The 18,089-nt window shown below is 41.0% G+C and overlaps 1 protein-coding gene across 7 annotated transcripts in view; it reads left to right on the top strand.

Annotated features, from left to right (window-relative positions):
- ULK4 (unc-51 like kinase 4) overlaps positions 1 to 18,089 on the top strand; it is a 530,371-nt gene that overhangs the window by 398,187 nt on the left and 114,095 nt on the right. For all 7 annotated transcript variants that reach the window (XR_004352053.1, XR_004352054.1, XR_004352055.1 and 4 more), the window contains one exon: positions 491 to 676. Coding sequence is in view for 4 of the 7 variants with exons in the window: in XM_032647445.1 (XP_032503336.1) it covers positions 491 to 676 (186 nt within the window). In the remaining 3 variants the exon portion in view is untranslated. The remainder of the gene's footprint in view (positions 1 to 490; positions 677 to 18,089) is intronic.

Genomic DNA, 18,089 nt, shown 5'->3' with positions numbered 1-18,089 from the left:
CAGAAACAATGCTTTCTCTCTGCCTGTTTAGTCAGTAATGATTTGGAAACAGACAAGTTCAACCTTGTCTGTTTCTTAATATCTTCTAGAAAGTGGATTTTCCTAAACAAGTTAAGTAAACAAGAATGTAAGGGTTGTGCCTCGGAAAAATCAAACTGTTTCCACACCTATAGATGCACGTACACCTGTATGAATATATGCATCTATACATATGCATATAAAATACATGTTGGTCCTTTGCTTGTCACAGGTCATTCATCACTATGGATTAAAGAAAGGACTGCAGGATTTCCTTCTGATTTTGTGCTGTTAGCCTTGTTTGAGTTACTGTATGCATTTTGAAAAAGATCCATTCAAAAAAATACTCCTTTCATTAAACTTTGTCCTCAGACTGACATTTTATCCGTTACGCCAAATTTTACTGTGGTTCTTGAGGAATACCAGCACCATCTTCAGTTAAGCTTAAGTCGTCCAATTTATTAATTTTCAGCTTCCTAACGAGGATCCTGAAATTTTTGAAGTTTCATCCAAGTGTCTGTCTATACTGGTTCAGTTGTATGGAGGAGAAAACCCAGACAGCCTGTCTCCCGAAAATGCAGAGAATTTTGCTGAATTACTGACGTCCAAAGAGGACCCGAAGGAGCAGAAGCTTCTGTTGAGGACTCTCAGAAGAATGGTGAGTCCACACAGAAACTGGGGCTTGGGTGGGTGGCCTCAGTGGCAGCCAGTAGATGGGGAGTTGTCATTTTTTTCGACCTAGTTTCATCAGAGAACTCCCAGTTACCTTTTCCCGTAGTCACCTACTGTTAACATTTATCATATTCTGCATTTCTATCTGCATGTACAAGTATTTTTCTTGAACTGTGAGAGAGTAAGTTATACACATTGTTCTTGCTTACTCCTTAGTATGTGAGTGTGTACTTCGTAATGAAATGGATGTTCTGTTACTTAGCTAACTACAGTTATCAAAACCAGGAAATTTAACACTGATACAAATCTTTTACTAATCTGCCATCTGTATTCCAGTTTTGTCAGCTGTCCCCATAATGTCCTTTATAGCTTGTTTTCTGGTGTAGAAACCAGTCCAGGATCATGTATTTTAGTAGATGTGTGTCCTTAATCTGGAATAGTTCTGCAGCCTTTCTTCGTCTTTCATGACATTTCTGAAGAACGGGCCAGATGTTTTATAGACTCTCCCTCAATGTAGGTCTCTCTGATGTTTTCTGGACAGTTGGATTCAGGTAAGCCCCAGAAGACATACTGTGTCCTTCTCAATCCATCAGATCCAGAGGCTTATGACGTCTGTTTGCCCTTTACTGGTGATGTTAATTTTGATCACTTCATTAAATCAGTGTGGTGTTGTTATTTTTAAATTTTTTAATGGTTGCAAAAGGGAGATTTTCAAACTCACAACGTTTCTAACCCCCAGTGTGGTACTGTAGGAAAAAATTTTCCCTTTCGCCCCATGTATTATTTTTTTATTTTATTTTATTTTATTTTTTGGCGGCGTTGGGTCTTCTTTGCTGCACCAGGGTGTTCTCTAGTTGCGGCAAGCAGGGGCTACCCTTCATTGTGGTGCACGGGCTTCTCATTGTGGTGGCTTTTTTTGTTGCAGAGCACAGGGCTCTAGGTGCACGGGCTTCAGTAGCTGTGGCTCACGGGCTCTAGAGCGCAGGCTCAGTAGTTGTGGCTCGCAGGCTCTAGGGCACAGGCTCAGTAGTTGTGGCGCTTGGCTTTAGCTACTCTGCGGCTTGTGGGATCTTCCCGGACCAGGGCTCGAACCTGTGTCCCCTGCATTGGCAGGCGGATTCTTAACCACTGAGCCATCAGGGAAGTCCATCGCCCCATTTATTTTATTTTTAAAAATATAAATAGCTGATGTTTACTTGAAAGTACTTTTGAAGACTGACTGACTTTCTTTTTACAGTAGATCTTGTTCTGCTGCTTTCGAAGGCCGTTATTTACAGCAGCGGTTGTGGAAGTTAGTCGAGGAGTGGAGGTCCCATTAGTCTGTGTCATGTTCTGGCTTGTCATTCTGTGTTCACTTCTAGATCCAATTATCTTGAGGTGTCCTTTGGCAGTGGAGGCTATGGATGCTCCAGAGAGTTGCCTTCAAGACAGTTTTTATGCTAGTTTGATAGACAGCTGCAGTACGTGACCCAGCTAGATCTACACAGCAGGTTATGGGTGACAGAACTAGAACAGGGATAGAGAGTTACCCTCCTCGCTGCTACATTATGCTTTTGTACAGCCAAACCTCCCAACCGCAGCAATGCTTCCTGTCTAGTGGAGTCATTCCCTGAGTAACCGGATGATGACACAATCTAAGTGAGCCTCCCAAAGTGTAGGATAAATACTTCTGGGGAAAGTAGATCTTGGGCATGGTACTCCAACCTAGCACTAGATGACATTGAATCACATAGTAAGGCAAATATTTCCTCTTCCATTTTATTTTGATCTTTCTGATGATTTAAGGGGAAAGTCTCAATTTGGTACTGCTGTGTCTTTAACACCTCTCGAATCCTTCAGAATGTCCCTTTTTAACAGAGAGGAAGCCTCTCAGATGACTAGCTTTTTCAGTAGAGATAAGATATTTCTTTCAAAAAATAGTTTTATTCATTTAAAACTGGTGAGTCAATGTGAGGTCAAGTACTAGAAAATATGGTAATATGAGTGATACGTACATGTGGCAGAATCGTGTGTTTGGTACAGAAACAAAAGCTTGGGGATATTGACCTCACATCTGATACAATTAATTTTATAGAGATTCACCATCTCGTATTTGAAAATGTTAGGGCCATATTTAGTTTGGACTTTATAATTTCCAGATCTTTTGGGCATGGTGCTTATACTATATATGATATGACTCCACAGCAGTCACCTGGGGTGGTACCGTAGTCAAGCATGGTAATATTTCTGCTGCAAAGTGTATGAACATTCACACCAAGTGGGTAAACAAAAACTATATGTGACCCCACGTGGGTTAGGTCAGGTTTTGCCACCAAATATGGTTTTGAACCAAACTTAAGAATAAAAGTTTTGATTTTCAGAGCTTTCTAGATTTTAGAATTGCAGGGAGATTATGGACCTATCTTTGGAATAAATTACATCATTTTTAAAAACCAGGTTAATTTAATCATGCAGGAAACAGTTAGACCCCAACTTGGTCAAAGTAACCAGATTACACCATCTTTTAGTTAATTTTACTGTCTGAAATGATTTCCTTATAGTTTCTGACCTGCCACATATAGGGCCAGGTAGGTTTTGTTGGTGGAAGAAAAGTTGAATCCAAGTGACTCTATCTGTGTATGTGAAAATAGAAGTAGTTTCTGGTTCTGCTCATCTGCTTGTTTTTTTTTTTAATTGTAGTAAAGTAAACATAATATAAAGTTTACCAGCCATCTGTGATAAGTGCTTTATAATCTTCTGAAAACTTTCTAAATTAGCCATGGATGGGTCAGTGTTGGGTTCAAGTGGTGCAAAACACACAATCAGGGATTCTGGGCCTTGAACTTGCCTATCCTGAGGCTCGGTTCTGCTTAAACTTAGTACTGAGTTCAGTACGTTTGGAGAGAAACAGCAGCAGATGACCCAGAGTTGTATGATGCCAGCGCGCACTCTCGACTGATGTGGTCCTTCCCCTCTCTCTCGCCGCTTCCTGTCCTCACCTCCGTGGTTGCCATTGCTTTGTAACTGTCAGCTTACCATCTGTTCTCACCTTCACATTACCCTTGTTCAGAGTAGTGATGTGGTCTTTTTCAGCGTGTTTATAGTGTCTGGCCCATGAAAGGTTGTCAGCAGATGATGTTTCTGTGTTAAGGACTTCTGGTGAATTATCTCATTTAATCTTCACAGCTACCTTAGCGGTCAGCTCCAGTGATTGCTTCCATTTACAGGTTAAAAGCTAAGGCTCAAAGAGCTTACGTAACACTCCCAAGGCCACCAACTAGGACTCGGCAGAGCTGGGACCAGCCAAGCTGACCTGACCCTAGCTTGTGCTCTTGCCAAGTAGCTAGCCACCTTGCTGCTGCTCTGTCCAGGACTGATCTGGACTCTGAGGGTATTTGTTAAGCTGAACTTGACTGAATTTCGATCTAGAAGGCACCGAAGAGATTCATTCTTTCATTCATGGGAAAATAATAGTTATTACTGTGTGCATCCTCTACACTGGGGGAACTAAGACAGTAAGATATGCTCTTCCTGCTGCCTGTTCTCAGGGATCCCTAACTGGAGTGAGAGAGAAGCGCCAGCTTCATTATAAAGCAGAGTGCAATCAGTGCCACGCTAGAGGAGCCAGCAAAGTTCCACAGAAACATTCCCTTTGGGGAGGAGATTGGCCGGGACATGGTGTTTGAGCAGTGTGTAGAAGGATGTGTTGGTCATCCATGCATGGACCGGGAAGAAGCACATCCTGAATAATGGCCCCAAAATCCACAGGGCTAGACTGACAGACATAAGAAATGGACCAGGAAAGGCCAGAGGGGACCAAACATTTGGAGTTCGGACACCGTTGTTAGAATTAGGAAGTTCTGGTCTCTGAAACCAAAGGACAGTGGTAGCATCTCAATTGAATTCAAATTATGTTTACGGTGAAATAAAGCTTTCTCACAGTGCCCGGCATGTAATTGGTATTTAATAAGTATCCACTGAGCTGAGTAAGAAATGTCTATAAAATCTCTACTTTTGTTATTGGCAATTGTTCATTTTTGCTCTTCAGTGTATATTGTGAGCTCATTTGAGTGCTTTGTAGATGCACAGGCCAGAATGAGAGGGACCTTAAAAGGCATTTAGTTGTTCCCCAGTCTGATGCTTCGGTCCCCTCCACACTATCCCTTCCAAGTTTCTTAGAAGGGGGTGAGATTGGATAGGTAGATGCATAGAGGATGGGAACCTGGGAGATAGAAAGAATGTGAGCAAAGATTTCCTGTGATTTTAAGGGGGCTGGCGTCTCAGGCTCTCCTCGGTGGCCTGGGGGAGCCAGACTTGATAGAGAGGCAGGGAGCAATTTGGATTTGTTACCTGAATCAGTAACTGGATTAAGGAGGCTTGTTAAGTGCAGCCTTCTGATTGTAAGAAGTTAAGGAGGTAAAGACAAGCTCTTTAAGGACCTACCTCAAAGGACGTTTATTAAGTGCACACTCCTTCTTGGGAGCAATTCTTTTTTTCTTAATTGAGGCAAAACTGGCATATCGCATTATATTAGTTTTAGGTGTACAAGATATTTGTATATATTGCAAAATGATCACCACAGTAAGTCTAGCTAACATCCATTGCCATAAATAGTTATACATTTTTTTCTAAGATTTATTTTCTTAGCAACTTTCAATTATACGATACAGTATTATTAACTATAGTCACCATACTATACATCACATCCCAATGACTTATTTATTTTATAACTGGAAATTTGTACCTTTTAATCCCTTCACCCATTGTACCCACTCCCAACCCCTCACCACCAATCTATTGTCTGTATCTATGAGCTTGGCTTTTACTTTCCATTTTTTTTTTCTTTTAAGATTCCACACAAAATTGAGATTATGTGGAATTTATCTTTCTCTGTCTGACTTACTTCACTTAGCATAATTCCCTCAAGGTCCATCCATGTTGTCACAAATGGCAAGATTCCTTTTTTTTTTTTTTGCTTGTACCAGGTCTTAGTTGCAGCAGGTGGGCTCCTTAGTTGCAGCTCGTGGGTTCCTTAGTTGTGGCATGCAAACCATTAGTTGTGGGATCTAGTTCCCTGACCAGGATTCAAACCCAAGCCCCCTGTATTGGGAGCATGGAGTCTTATCCACTGCACCACCAGGGAAGTCCCAAGATTTCATTCTTTTTTATGGCCAAATAATATTCCATTGTGTGTGTGTGTGTGTGTGTGTGTGTGTGTGTGTATGTTTGTGTATCAAATTTTCTTTATACATTCTTCTATCATTGGACATTTAGATTGTTTCCGTATCTTGGCTATTGTAAATAATGCTGCAGTGAACATTGGGGTGTATATTTCTTTTAGAATTAGTGTTTTTGTTTTCTCTCGATATACACCCAGAAGTGGAATTGCTGGGCCTTATGGTAGTTCTGATGTTAATTTTTTGAGGAACTTCTGCACTGTCTTCCATGGTGTTTGCACTGGTTTACATTCCTACCGACAGTACACAAGGATTCCCTTTTCTCCACATCCTCGCCGACATTTGTTATTGGTTGTCTTTTTGATAATAACCATTCTGACTGGCATGAGGTTACATCTCCTCGTGGTTTTGATTTGCATTTCCCTGGTGTTTAGTGACGTTGAGCATTTTTTTATGTACCTGCTAGCTATCTATATATCTTCTTTGGAGAAATGTCTATTCAGGTCTTCTGCCCATTTTTTATTCAGATTGCATTTCTACTATTAAGTTGTATGAGCTCTTTCTATTAATATATTTTGGATATTATTCCCTTATAAGATATATGATTTGCAGATATTTTATCTCATTAGGTAGGTTGACTTTCATTTTGTTGACGGTTTCCTTCACTGTGCAGAAGCTTTTTAGTTTGATGTAGTCCCACTTGTTTATTGCTTTTGTTGCCTTTGCTTTTGGTGTCAGATCCAAAAAAATCATCTCTAAGACCAGAGTCAAGGAGCTTACTGCTTATGTTTTCTCCTAGGAGTTGTATGGTTTTAGGTCTTATGTGCAAGTCTTTAATCCATTTGGAGTTAATTTTTGTGTGTGGTGTAAGATAATGATTCAGTTTCATTCTTTTGCATGTGTTTAGTTTTCCCAACACCATTTATTGAAGAGACTGACCTTTCTCTATTGAATATTCTTGGCTCTTATGTCAAAAATTAATTGAACATATATGCATGGGTTTATTTCTGGGCTCTCTATCCTGTTCCATTGATATATTTGTGTGTTTTCAATGCCAGTACCATACTGTTTCGATTACTATATCTTTGTAATATAGTTTGAAACCAGGGAGTGTGATACCTCCAGCTTTGTTCTTTTTCAAAATTGCTTTGGCTACTTGGGGTCTTTTGTGGTTTCATACGAATTTTAGGATTGTTTGTTCTATTTCTTTGAAAAATGCTATTGGAATTTTGATAGAGATTGCACTGAATCTGTAAATCGCTTTCGGAGCATTTCTAAAAACAAGAGGGTTCTACTCTGTGAGACTGTCTCTTTTTAAGCCCTGATTGAGGAGTGCCTCTTTCCCCAAAGCTGAGCAAGCCGGGATGATTTCAGAGAGGGCAACCCCAAAATACCCTTGGCCCTACAGTTTCTAAGGCCACATAATAAGCGTGTCCATGACCGGTAAACTGTGGTTATTAGAGAGCCATCTTAGGAATAATGTGGCAGATTCCTCCCTGTGAGTTACACAAAAGGCCCTTTCTTGAAATATCTGTTTCAGCTCCCAATCTTGTGACTGTAACTTTCTAAAAGCAGAATTTTCACTAACAGATGAAAGAAATAAGATGTTTAATTTGTGCTGATGGGGTTGGGATATGTTTTGCCCCTAGGGTGCTCTTCCTTATTTAGTCTGCATTTAGAACACTGAGAAAATGTTGGGGAAACCTGAGAATTTAATTATGTATTGTAATTTACCAGGATGTTTGGTGGTTTTATAATTATATACTTTGTACTCTGGCTTTAAAAATGTGATGGAGATCCTTCCGGTTGCTGCCAGGTTTACCTGTCCCTTAAACTTGATATCAGTGGGCGTTTTCTCAGGGTAATGATCGTGGATCAGCTGCTTGTCACTTAATTAAAGCTAGCTTTACTCCAACACTCAAAATATTGGCTACACACAAGCCACCACAAACTTGTTCTGTAAAACTGACTGCTCTCTGAAAGCAGAGGGTGGTCGTAACACGCTGAGGTTGCTAACTCCTTTCACCTGCCCGCTCACCCATCTACCTGGTACAGCAGAGGTGGCAGCAGTGGGACTTGGGCTCGCTTTCTGAGGGTGAATAGTATTAAAGATTATTACAAATAGCCATCCCTTGGGGATCCTTTACCCTGCCGCTTTCAGAAAATCTTGCTATGCTCGCCACTATTTTTCTTCCAAATTCTCACATAGGTCCCCTGGTCCTTTCCATTTTCACCAGGAGAGCAGAGATGTTGTGTTGCTGAAAATCAGTGTAATAGCATTTCTTCACATACAGAGTTTTTAAAGCTCTGAAGAGACCAAATGAGGAAACTAGGAAATCTGCAGCCATTCTTTTTCTATTTTAGGAGCAGGATGAGTTGTAGATGTAGAATCAGAAGGGACCTAAATTTCTATTAGAAAAGTAAAGAACTATTCCTTGAGGCATAACAAGAAGGCAAAATGATACCTCTCCCTCCTAGCTTATTTTTCTCATGGTAAGGCCTTCTTTTCTTGACTTATTTTCCCAAAGGGAAAGAAGTGGGGAGATTGTTGTGAAGCCAGTGAAAATTTTTAGAGAAACACTCTGTACCCAAAGGAGTAAAAAGCAAATGTAATCAATTTTTGTGAAATCTCGTCCCTTAGAACGTTTTCCTGAGACTCTGAGAGGATGCTCTTAGGAGTTTCCAAGAGGGCTCTTTCCCTGAATCCATGCACACCGTTTATCGTTGCACTGGATGAGCATCTATGCCCGCGATTGCCATAGGACTCACAAGTTAATTGGGAACTCTTTGATTAATTTGGTTGTATCTTTCCAACAAAGAAAAGAAACATCTTGCTGAAAAATTTTTCCTTAGTTCCCTGAGGGAACATTCCTGAGATTCTGAGCAAGACAAAATCAGGAAGCTTATGGCCAGTGGAATAGGGTCATTTACAGCCAGTCGCTCTCAAGACCGAAACTTCTGTGTTTCTGTGAGTGAAGCCACATCCACCTCAGAGAGGAAGTATGTGGATCTTTGCCGTGGGTTTCCTGAGGATGTGCAACATGTCTCATCCCTCTGAACATGTCTCATTCTCGCGCACATTTCCTGTGTGCATGTGCCCTCTCCCCTGCCCCTTCCCACATGGAGGTTCCTCAAGGTCAGGCTGGGCACCTTCCTGTCCTCCTTCTCAGTCTGATGTTTGTGGGCCCTGGGCAGCATAATTTCCCTTCTGTTTTGACTTCTTATTTCAAGAGATTCAGCTCCCTACCTGCCTCCTGAAATTCTTCTGTCAGATAAAATTCGTTCTCTAATGAGTCTTTTCCTCTTTCCGTTCCCGTTGCCATGCATGGTATCTTTAGCCACCTTGCTATTATGAAAGGTTTCAAAACCACATGAAAGTTGAAAGAGTAATATGATTGGGAACCCATGTAATCAAGAATTATTATCAGAATTGTTATCATTTCACCATATTTTTCAAGTCTCTGTATGTACTTTATTCACACAAAATGTTGTCACCCTGATATTTTTTATTTCTACGTGTGTGTTTTAAATCATGTGAAAGCAAAGGAATCATGACACTTGGCCCAATAACATTATCACACCCAAGAAAATTAATAACGATTCATAATATCATTGATACCCAATTCATGTTTAATTTTCCTAGTTAAAAAACGACTTAATAGCTTTTTTTAAAAAAGCCATGTTCCAGTCAAGGCTCACATACTGAATTTGTTGTTTTCTTAGTCTCCTTTAATCTAGAAGAGTCTTCCTGCCTTTTTTTTCCCCTATGAAATTGACTTTTTGGAGAGTCTGAGTCAGTTGTCTGGTAGAATGCCCAACAGTCTGAAATAGTATGAATATTTCCTCACAGCATTTTTGGTCACAGTATCTCATTGGTAATGGCCCCTAATCTTGTATCCCATCGGGAAGCATATGATGCTAGGCTGCCCACTTTCAGTGATGCTAAGTTTGATTGCTTGGCTAAGGGGTTATCTTATGCTTCTCCATCAGGTAGATACGTGTTTCCCTTCGCAATCACTAAGTAATCCTCACAGAGATGCTTTGGCACTGTGTGAATATCTGTATTCCCCACAACTTCTTAAAGAAAAGACTATAAAAAGACTATAAAAAATGGGCTAATGGTGATGGAGCAAAAGAAGTAGTTAATTTTTAAGCATTAATTTTTAAACTGTGGAAAGGACCAATCTGCTATCCTTGAGAACAGGTATCCCTCAAAAAGAGAGAAGACCTGCTGCTTTCTTGCATAGTATTAGTTTGTTGAGGATCTACCCATTGTAAATTATAAGTAAACAGCTAAGCGTCCTTGGAATTTGTTTTATGTTTTGTATCCTCCTCGTGACCAAGGAGGGGAAGAAGCTGTGAGGGATCATTTATTTATTCAAACTTTGAATATTCCCATTTATAGGTACTTATTATCTGGTTCAAGTGATAGTGATTACAAGTAACTGTGGACTTTTCCTGATTCTTCGTGGTCATTCTGACCATCATCAAGCCCACTGTGCAGCTGTTGCTGTGCAGAATGCTCTAGACTCCCTTGGTAATGTGGGATTTTTTTAATGACATGCTTTTTTTTTGCGGTACGCGGGCCTCTCACTGTTGTGGCCTCTCCCGTTGTGGAGCACAGGCTCCGGATGCGCAGGCTCTGCAACCATGGTCTCACAGGCCAAGCCGCTCCGCGGCATGTGGGATCCTCCCGACCGGGCACGAACCCGTGTCCCCTGCATCGGCAGGCGGAACTCTCAACCACTGCGCCACCAGGGAAACCCATGACATGCTTTAACAAAACCATTCTGAAAATAGTGAACATTCAAAGCATAGTTAAAAATTAGGATGAACACGTTTACTTCCTTGTGGATACAGAGAGCAATGAAAATTGCTCTGGAGGACCTTTCCTTAGGAAGACCTGTACTAAATGTTTCTAATTTTTGTATTTAAAAGAATATTTTAAATGTAATTTTCCTTTGTATAATCTATAACAATTTTAATAAATGAATTCTGTCCGCTAAAAGAATAGTTAATGTCTACATTATATTCATAGGAATATCTTCCTTTCCTCAAAAGGGTTGTTTTCAAGTTGTTATACTGTATATGACGGAAGAACCAGAGTTGGGTTTTGGGTTTTCAGTTTTTAAATAATCATGGGAAAAGCTAAAGATAAAAAAAACTTTCAGTTGATATTTTAAATATTTATCTGAGGGAGTATTTTAAATTCAAGCCGTTAGAAAAGTTTAATTTAAAGGTGAATTATGACCTCTTGTTGTTTTGTATAAGCAAGTGTTTTGAAATTGATCAACAGAAATACTTGACCAAGTTTAGGTATATGATTTTGCAACACAGGGGTTCCTTTTTGTTCTGGAATAAGTAATACTGGAAAACTAACCACCACTTCATGTAAATTCACTTAAACTGGCCGCCTAACAACTGTGGTAAGTAATGACAAAATGTGTGGCTGGGGCTTGATCTCAAGAAATAAAACTGAAATTTATTTAAATGCATTGATTTTGTCTTTTAACAACATTATGAAGGCATTCTTATAATGGGTCACTTCGCATTTTGTAAGCCTGTGCAGAAAAAGTCTTCGCTAAGTAAGAGTGACCACTCGCTCAGCAAGTAGTTATGCAGTGCCTGTTCAGTGCGAACAACACAGACTAAGATCCCTGCTCTACTGGAGCTTACCAGGGAGAGTGAGATGGCAACTGCATTTATTAAATAAACTATTGATATTTTAGATAGTAAAAGCACTAAGAAGAAACATATAGACGGAAAGAAAGATAGGACGCACAGTGGGACATCTGCAGCCCTGGATGATGTGACCAGGGAAGGTCTCACCAAGATGACATCTGAGTAAAGACCTGAAGGAAGCCAGGGGGAGATTTGGAGCAAGACACACTAGACAGGGGACAGCATTTGCTAAGTCTGCAAGGCAGGTGCCTACCCAGGAACCCCAAGGAAGCCAGTGTGTCCAAAGCAAAATAAGCAAGAAATAGGTACGTAAGATGTGAGGGAGATGACAGAGAAGGGTTTGGTGGAGGGAGGAAGTTATCCTTGCAAAGACTGGCCTTCATCCTGAGTGAGACGAGAGCCTGTGGAGGGTTTTGAGCAGAAGGGTGAGGCGATCTGGTTGCCACACTGAGAGCGGTCATTGAAGCGGGCGAGGGGTGAGAGATGCCAACAGGTTATTGCAGTCCTGGGGAGTCCTGGTCATGGCTTGGAGCGGTTATACTTTGCATAAATCTTGACAGTACAACCAGTAGAATTTGTCAGCAGATTGGATATGGGCTGTGAGGCAAACAGTAGTCAAAGATGATTCCAGTTTGGGCCCAGCCCAAAACCTAGATGGCCAAAACTCAGGAGGAGCTGGTCTGGGGGAAGAGGGGAAATCGGAAGCAGTGTTTGGGACACGTTATGGTAGATGCCTGTCAGCCATCCAAGTGGGAATGTCTAGTTGGCTGTTGGATCTACAGGTCCTGGAATTCCAAGTAAGAGAAGTCTGGACTGGAGGGAGAAAACGGTGAGAGGTGGTGATCAGAACATGGGCTGTTCGAATGTGGATTCTGGAAGGCTGCCAGTTAATGGCAAAAACCAGGTCTAGAGAAAAACCACAGGAGTGAGTGTCTGAAGTGTGGAGGAAGACAGGGTCATGGGAAGGAAAACCAGAGACCTGAGTGGTACTAGAAGGACCCTCTCTATGGACGGCAATATTACCAGGCACTGTGACAAGAGTGGCACTGGGGACAAGGACAGTGAGCTGGGAACCCAGTGATCCACAGCTGCAGCAGGGAAGAGTAGCAGGCGGTGTTCTCTGGCGACATTAGGTTTAAAGCTGGGGGGCGGGGGGCGCTTCCCTGGTGGCGCAGTGGTTGAGAGTCCGCCTGCCGATGCAGGGGACACGGGTTTCGTGCCCCGGTCCGGGAAGATCCCACATGCCGCGGAGCGGCTGGGCCCGTGAGCCATGGCCGCTGAGCCTGCGCGTCCGGAGCCTGTGCTCTGCAAACGGGAGAGGCCACAACAGTGAGAGGCCCGCGTACTGCAAAAAAAGAAAAAAGCAAAAAACCCTGGGGGTAATGGAGGAGAAAGTGGGGAATGGTCAGGAAGCAGCAGGGAGGACCACGGAGCCATCTCCGTGAATAATGGAACCCGAGAAAGGGCTGTACAGAGCACTGTGGGTGTGAGCCCAGGGGAAGAGGGGTGACCTGGGAGACCTGGGCTCTGCATTGTGATCAATGTAAACTAGGATGAAGTGTGGGTGCTGGAGACTGGTCCCGACTGAGATTGCGCAGACAGAATGCATGAGGCTGTGAGCAAGAGGCAGGGACCTTGCTGGTGCCTGCAGAGTTCTGGGCCTTCTCCTGACTCTAGCCAGGACAGAGGTGACCCCACGTCTCTCTGCCCACGAGAATCAACAGAGGGCTTGTCTTGCTCTGAGTGGGCAGAACCTACCCGAACCCTGCCAGGGCGGCCTGTAGCTGGGCCCTTTTCCTCCATCACATTGGGCTGTACCAGCAATTCTAGACATTTTTGCGTGTCATCTTTCACATTCTCAAAAGTGCATGATAGCACATTATAACAGCCTTCATATCTAACCTTCTCAGCATCATCGTAAAATGCGGTCTTTTTTGCAAAACTGTTTAAGGTCTTCATTAATTTTCCATTGCTATTCAAATTAGTATTCCCCTTTGAAGTTCCTGCCCTTTCTTCACACTTGAAGAGATTTTTCTCTTCTTTAGCTGGTGACCATCCGGTGTTGTCTGTCACACCTTCCCTCTTCAAAGACTTTGTATGTCTGTGTCTTTATTTCTGTCCTGCCCCTAGGTTCATCAGAATCATTTATTTTATTTTATTTTATTTAGATTCCATATATATGTGTTAGCATATGGTATTTGTTTTTCTCTTTCCGACTTACATAGAGAATGGACTTGAGGACATGGGGAGGGGGAATGGTAAGCTGGGATGAAGTGAGAGAGTGGCATGGACATATATACACTACCGAATGTAAAATAGATAGCTAGTGGGAAGCAGCCGCATAGCACAGGGAGATCAGCTCGGTGCTTTGTGACCACCTAGTGGGGTGGGATAGGAAGGGTGGGAGGGAGACGCAAGAGGGAGGGGATATGGGGATATATGTATATGTATAGCTGATTCACTTTGTTATAAAGCAGAAACTAACACAACATTGTAAAGCAATTATACTCCAATAAAGGTGTTAAAAAAAGAGACTTTATGTAATTCTTCCACTATTACTGGCAATGATTTAATGAAATCCCATATCTTTTGTAAGATGTGAATTTTCCCTTTGTAGTTGATTTCTGTATCACAGATATGCTAATTAAAAAAAACAAAAAACATTGTGCCTAGGCCTGGCTGAACACGTGTGTGTGTGTGTGTGTGTGTGTGTTTGTGTGTATGTGTGTACATGAGAGAGAATCACCCATCAATTTATCAGTAAACATATCCATGCCCCAAGTTCCTGGGGCCTGGGTTTTTGAAAATAAAAATTTGGGTAATAAGAACCCTTTGCCACTCTGTAATCACCCTTTTAGCTTAGCAGATCTGATGATCCCACATCCAGGCATAGTTTCTGCTTAAGAATTTGCCTTTAAAATTAACCATCACAATAAATGACCCTTCTGATCTATGTCAGTAGACATTTACTTTGATCTTTCAGTGTTTTGACTCGTGGGGTGGATGAGTAAGCCTGAGCAAACCCACACGATCTCTTTCTAGTATCCCTCCTTAGGACTTCAGGAGATAGATGAGGAGGTTAGGTGGCCGACATGTGGGGTACAGAGACCAATTCTCATTGACATCTTAGGGAGTTGAGCCAAAAATCCTAGACCAGTATCTCAGGGGTCGTTACTGAGACCTGTCATAACTTTTTCTGTTTCAGGGATTAGCTTTTTCTAACAACATTGCTAAAGGAAACGTATTGAAAGTGTTCCTGAGAATTATTTCCCGTAGCATCTTGCTCTCCTATTTCAGTTGCAAACATGCCACTGTCATGACCCTCCTGGAAGCAAATAATGACTGGGACTCTCATTTCGAATTATCCTCGCCTCCCTTCTTGATTTATACACAGAACAGATTTATCCTTTTGTCAAAGAAAGTTGTTAAGTTCTACACAGTATAATTTTTTTCAGGATATTAAATACTTTTATTTACTATAAACTGAGAGTACTTTCTTTCTTTAAACCCCAAGAAGCATTGTAGGTTTCATTAATTGGGTCACAAAGATATTTGGTTTTAAGTACCACACAAGTTTTGATGCCATTTGCTTTTTTTAAAATTCCTTCATTATTATGTCAAGAAACAAAGTCTGTTTATAAACTCCACATGGACTTTTTGTGTGATGGTTATGAGAAGGTTTTAATGAAATTTGAGAGTGTCTCTAGAGATCACAGATCCTGGGGCCTTTAACGTTACTGGGTTGCCTAGCAACCTGGAAGTCATTTCATTTCCAGGCTCTGTAATAATATGATATACTTTTCTTTGCCAGTCCCTGATGAAAATGTAATGGAAATAATCCCTTTCTAAAGGTTGCACTCCATGAGTGGGCGGTAACATAGATTTTTTTTTTTTTTTTTTTCACCGTCTGGGCAGGTTTTTAATTCATTGCACAAGTATTGCCTTCTGAGTGTTGTACGTGACAGAGTGAAATACATTCTAAGATGGTATTCTTAAAAGGAAGACCTACTCTTCTGATATAATGATTAGAAATACCATAGAAGTTGTCAACATACATAAGTGTACTTTCACCATGTTGAAAAAAAGGGTAAACTTGTCAGTTGACCACCAGTTAATGCAAGAATGTCTGCTTACTCCTAGATAATTTATTAGATCCAAGTATTTGCAGGTATTAGACAGGTCTTAAGAGTACAGTAAAACGAAACGCTTTTGAGTAATAGGAACAAAGCCAGTCTACATTAGTGAAAAGTTTGACTTATTGACTGTTTTTGAAAAAATATTTTTGTAATTTTTCTAAAGCAGTATTTTTTAATTATAAAAGTAATACACAGTTTGCACATGAAGTTCATACATAGTAGCATTGTCCATAAACAGTGGTAACAATCCAAATGTCTGTCAACTGATGAATGGATAAATAAAATGTGGTATATCCATGCAATGAAGTATTATTCAGCCACAAAAAGGAATGAAGTACTGGTACATGCTATCACATAGATGAACCTTGAGAGTGTTTTGCTAAGTGAAAGAACTTAGGTGCAAAATGCCACACACTGTGTGTTTCCATTTTTATGAAATATGTACTAGAATTGACAAATCTACAGAGACAGAAAGATTAGTGGTTGCCAAGGGCTGGAGGGAAAAGGGAATGGAGAGTGACTGTTAATGGATACGGGGTTTTGGGGGAATGATGAAGGTGTTCTAAAACCTATTGTGGTGATGGTTATACACCTTTGTGCATATTCTAAAAACCACGGAACTGTACACTTTAAAATGGTGAATTTTATGATACGTGACTTTGTTATAAAAAATAACGGCATCCAAAAAAAGGAATGTGACTTGGGAAATATATAAGAGTAAAAAGGAAATAATGTCATCCTTAAACTTATAATCCATACATTACCATAGTTAATGTTTTATTTCTTTCTAGACACACAGATGACATATATGTACGTATGTGTATATACATATACACATAAACACATATATTGACATACAATTTCTAAACAAGTTAAGATTTTAAATTATGATGGTGAAAAAGTTCATGTGTTTACCTTGATGGCCTCCCAAAATCATTGAAATGATCAAAATAGGTATAAAAATGAGTGAAAATGCGCAACCTCACTGGAAACAAGGAAAGGTATCAGTGGTAGATGCCTAATTTGGGAAGTTTCTACAAGACACAATTAGTTTAACAGAAAGACTATTCAGAATTTAGGAAACCGTAGACCGCCATAGGGAAAGAAGCAGAAATGCTGAGACGCTCTAGAAGAATCTCAGGAACAGCAGAGGCTCAGAGGAAGGGCAGAGCCCAGGCCCAGCCCACACCTTGGAGCTGTTCACTGTGCACAGGGTCTTCCCTAGGGTGCCCTGTGGTGGGCACAAGAATAACTGAATTCCAGACTGGGCTGCCCTGGTCCTCCAGAGCCACTGCCCTCCGCCAAAGTGGATGCCCAACCTTCCATCCTGTTCCTTCTCTGAAGTTAAGTCTTCATTCATTTTTCTTACATTTCTCTCACTCACCCCAGGGCAAGGCTGCCCATAGCTCTCAGCAGCATCATTCAGGAGCAGCTTCCCCAAGGAAATCAAAGCGAGATCTTACAAATTCCTGAGGTACCAGTCCTCGCTCATTAGATCTTCATTTTACGAAAGATGGGCAGACAAAGAAGAATTGCTGGACATTTGAGGAAAGTCAGTGGCCAAAGAGTGGCCACAGGTGAACCAGAAAAGCCAGTGGCCACAGGAAAAAAAAATATAAGAAAGAAGACTTAAAAAAAAATTCTAATTAGTATTCTCACAGAGACTTCAAAGATTATCGCATCCGTAAAACAAAACACGACGTTCCAGTTTTAAAACCCAGTAGAGGGATTGAATAACGGAATAAACTGACAAAAGCCAAGTGAATTATTTATGAAACCAACTTGAAGAATTCTTTCTGAGCACAGAGTGAGAGAAATGTTACGAATTGTGGCAGATGGGTCCAGGAAACCCCACAGCTCTTCGTGGGAACAGTATATTAGCAGGTCTGATGACCCACCCACATTCAACACCCTCCTGGCACAGAGAAGGTGATGAAACCCTCAGTTGTGGACAGGTTCCCCACATCCTCCACAGGAGAGCACTTTGCTTATTGGGTATGTGCCTAAGTGGATATCTATTCCCTTCTTTTTTTATTCCCTTCTTTTTTTTATTCCCTTTTATTCCCTTCTTTTTAAATGAAGCAAGTGTTAATGTTTACTGTGATGTGAAGAAGTGTTCACTCACGACAGGCCCTGGTAGGACAGCTAGATCTTCCAGACCAGATACTGAGATGATTCAGCAAAAGGCACTTTTAAAAAATTGAAGCATAATTGATGTACAATGTTATATAAGTTACGGGTGTGCAGTATAGTGATTCATAATTTTTAAAGGTTATACTCCATTTATAGTTATTTTTAAATATTGGCTATATTCCCTGTGTTGTATAATATATCCTTGTAGCTTGTTTTGTGATAATGGTTTGTACCCTTTACTCCCCTGCCCTTGGATTGTCTCTCCGCTCTTTCCCCTCCCCACTGGTGACCA

The sequence above is a fragment of the Phocoena sinus genome, chromosome 11, assembly GCF_008692025.1.
Source record: "Phocoena sinus isolate mPhoSin1 chromosome 11, mPhoSin1.pri, whole genome shotgun sequence".
NCBI classification, from domain to species: domain Eukaryota; kingdom Metazoa; phylum Chordata; class Mammalia; order Artiodactyla; family Phocoenidae; genus Phocoena; species Phocoena sinus.
Note: the sequence above shows the minus strand (reverse complement) of the source record. Positions and strands in the feature narration are given on the sequence as shown.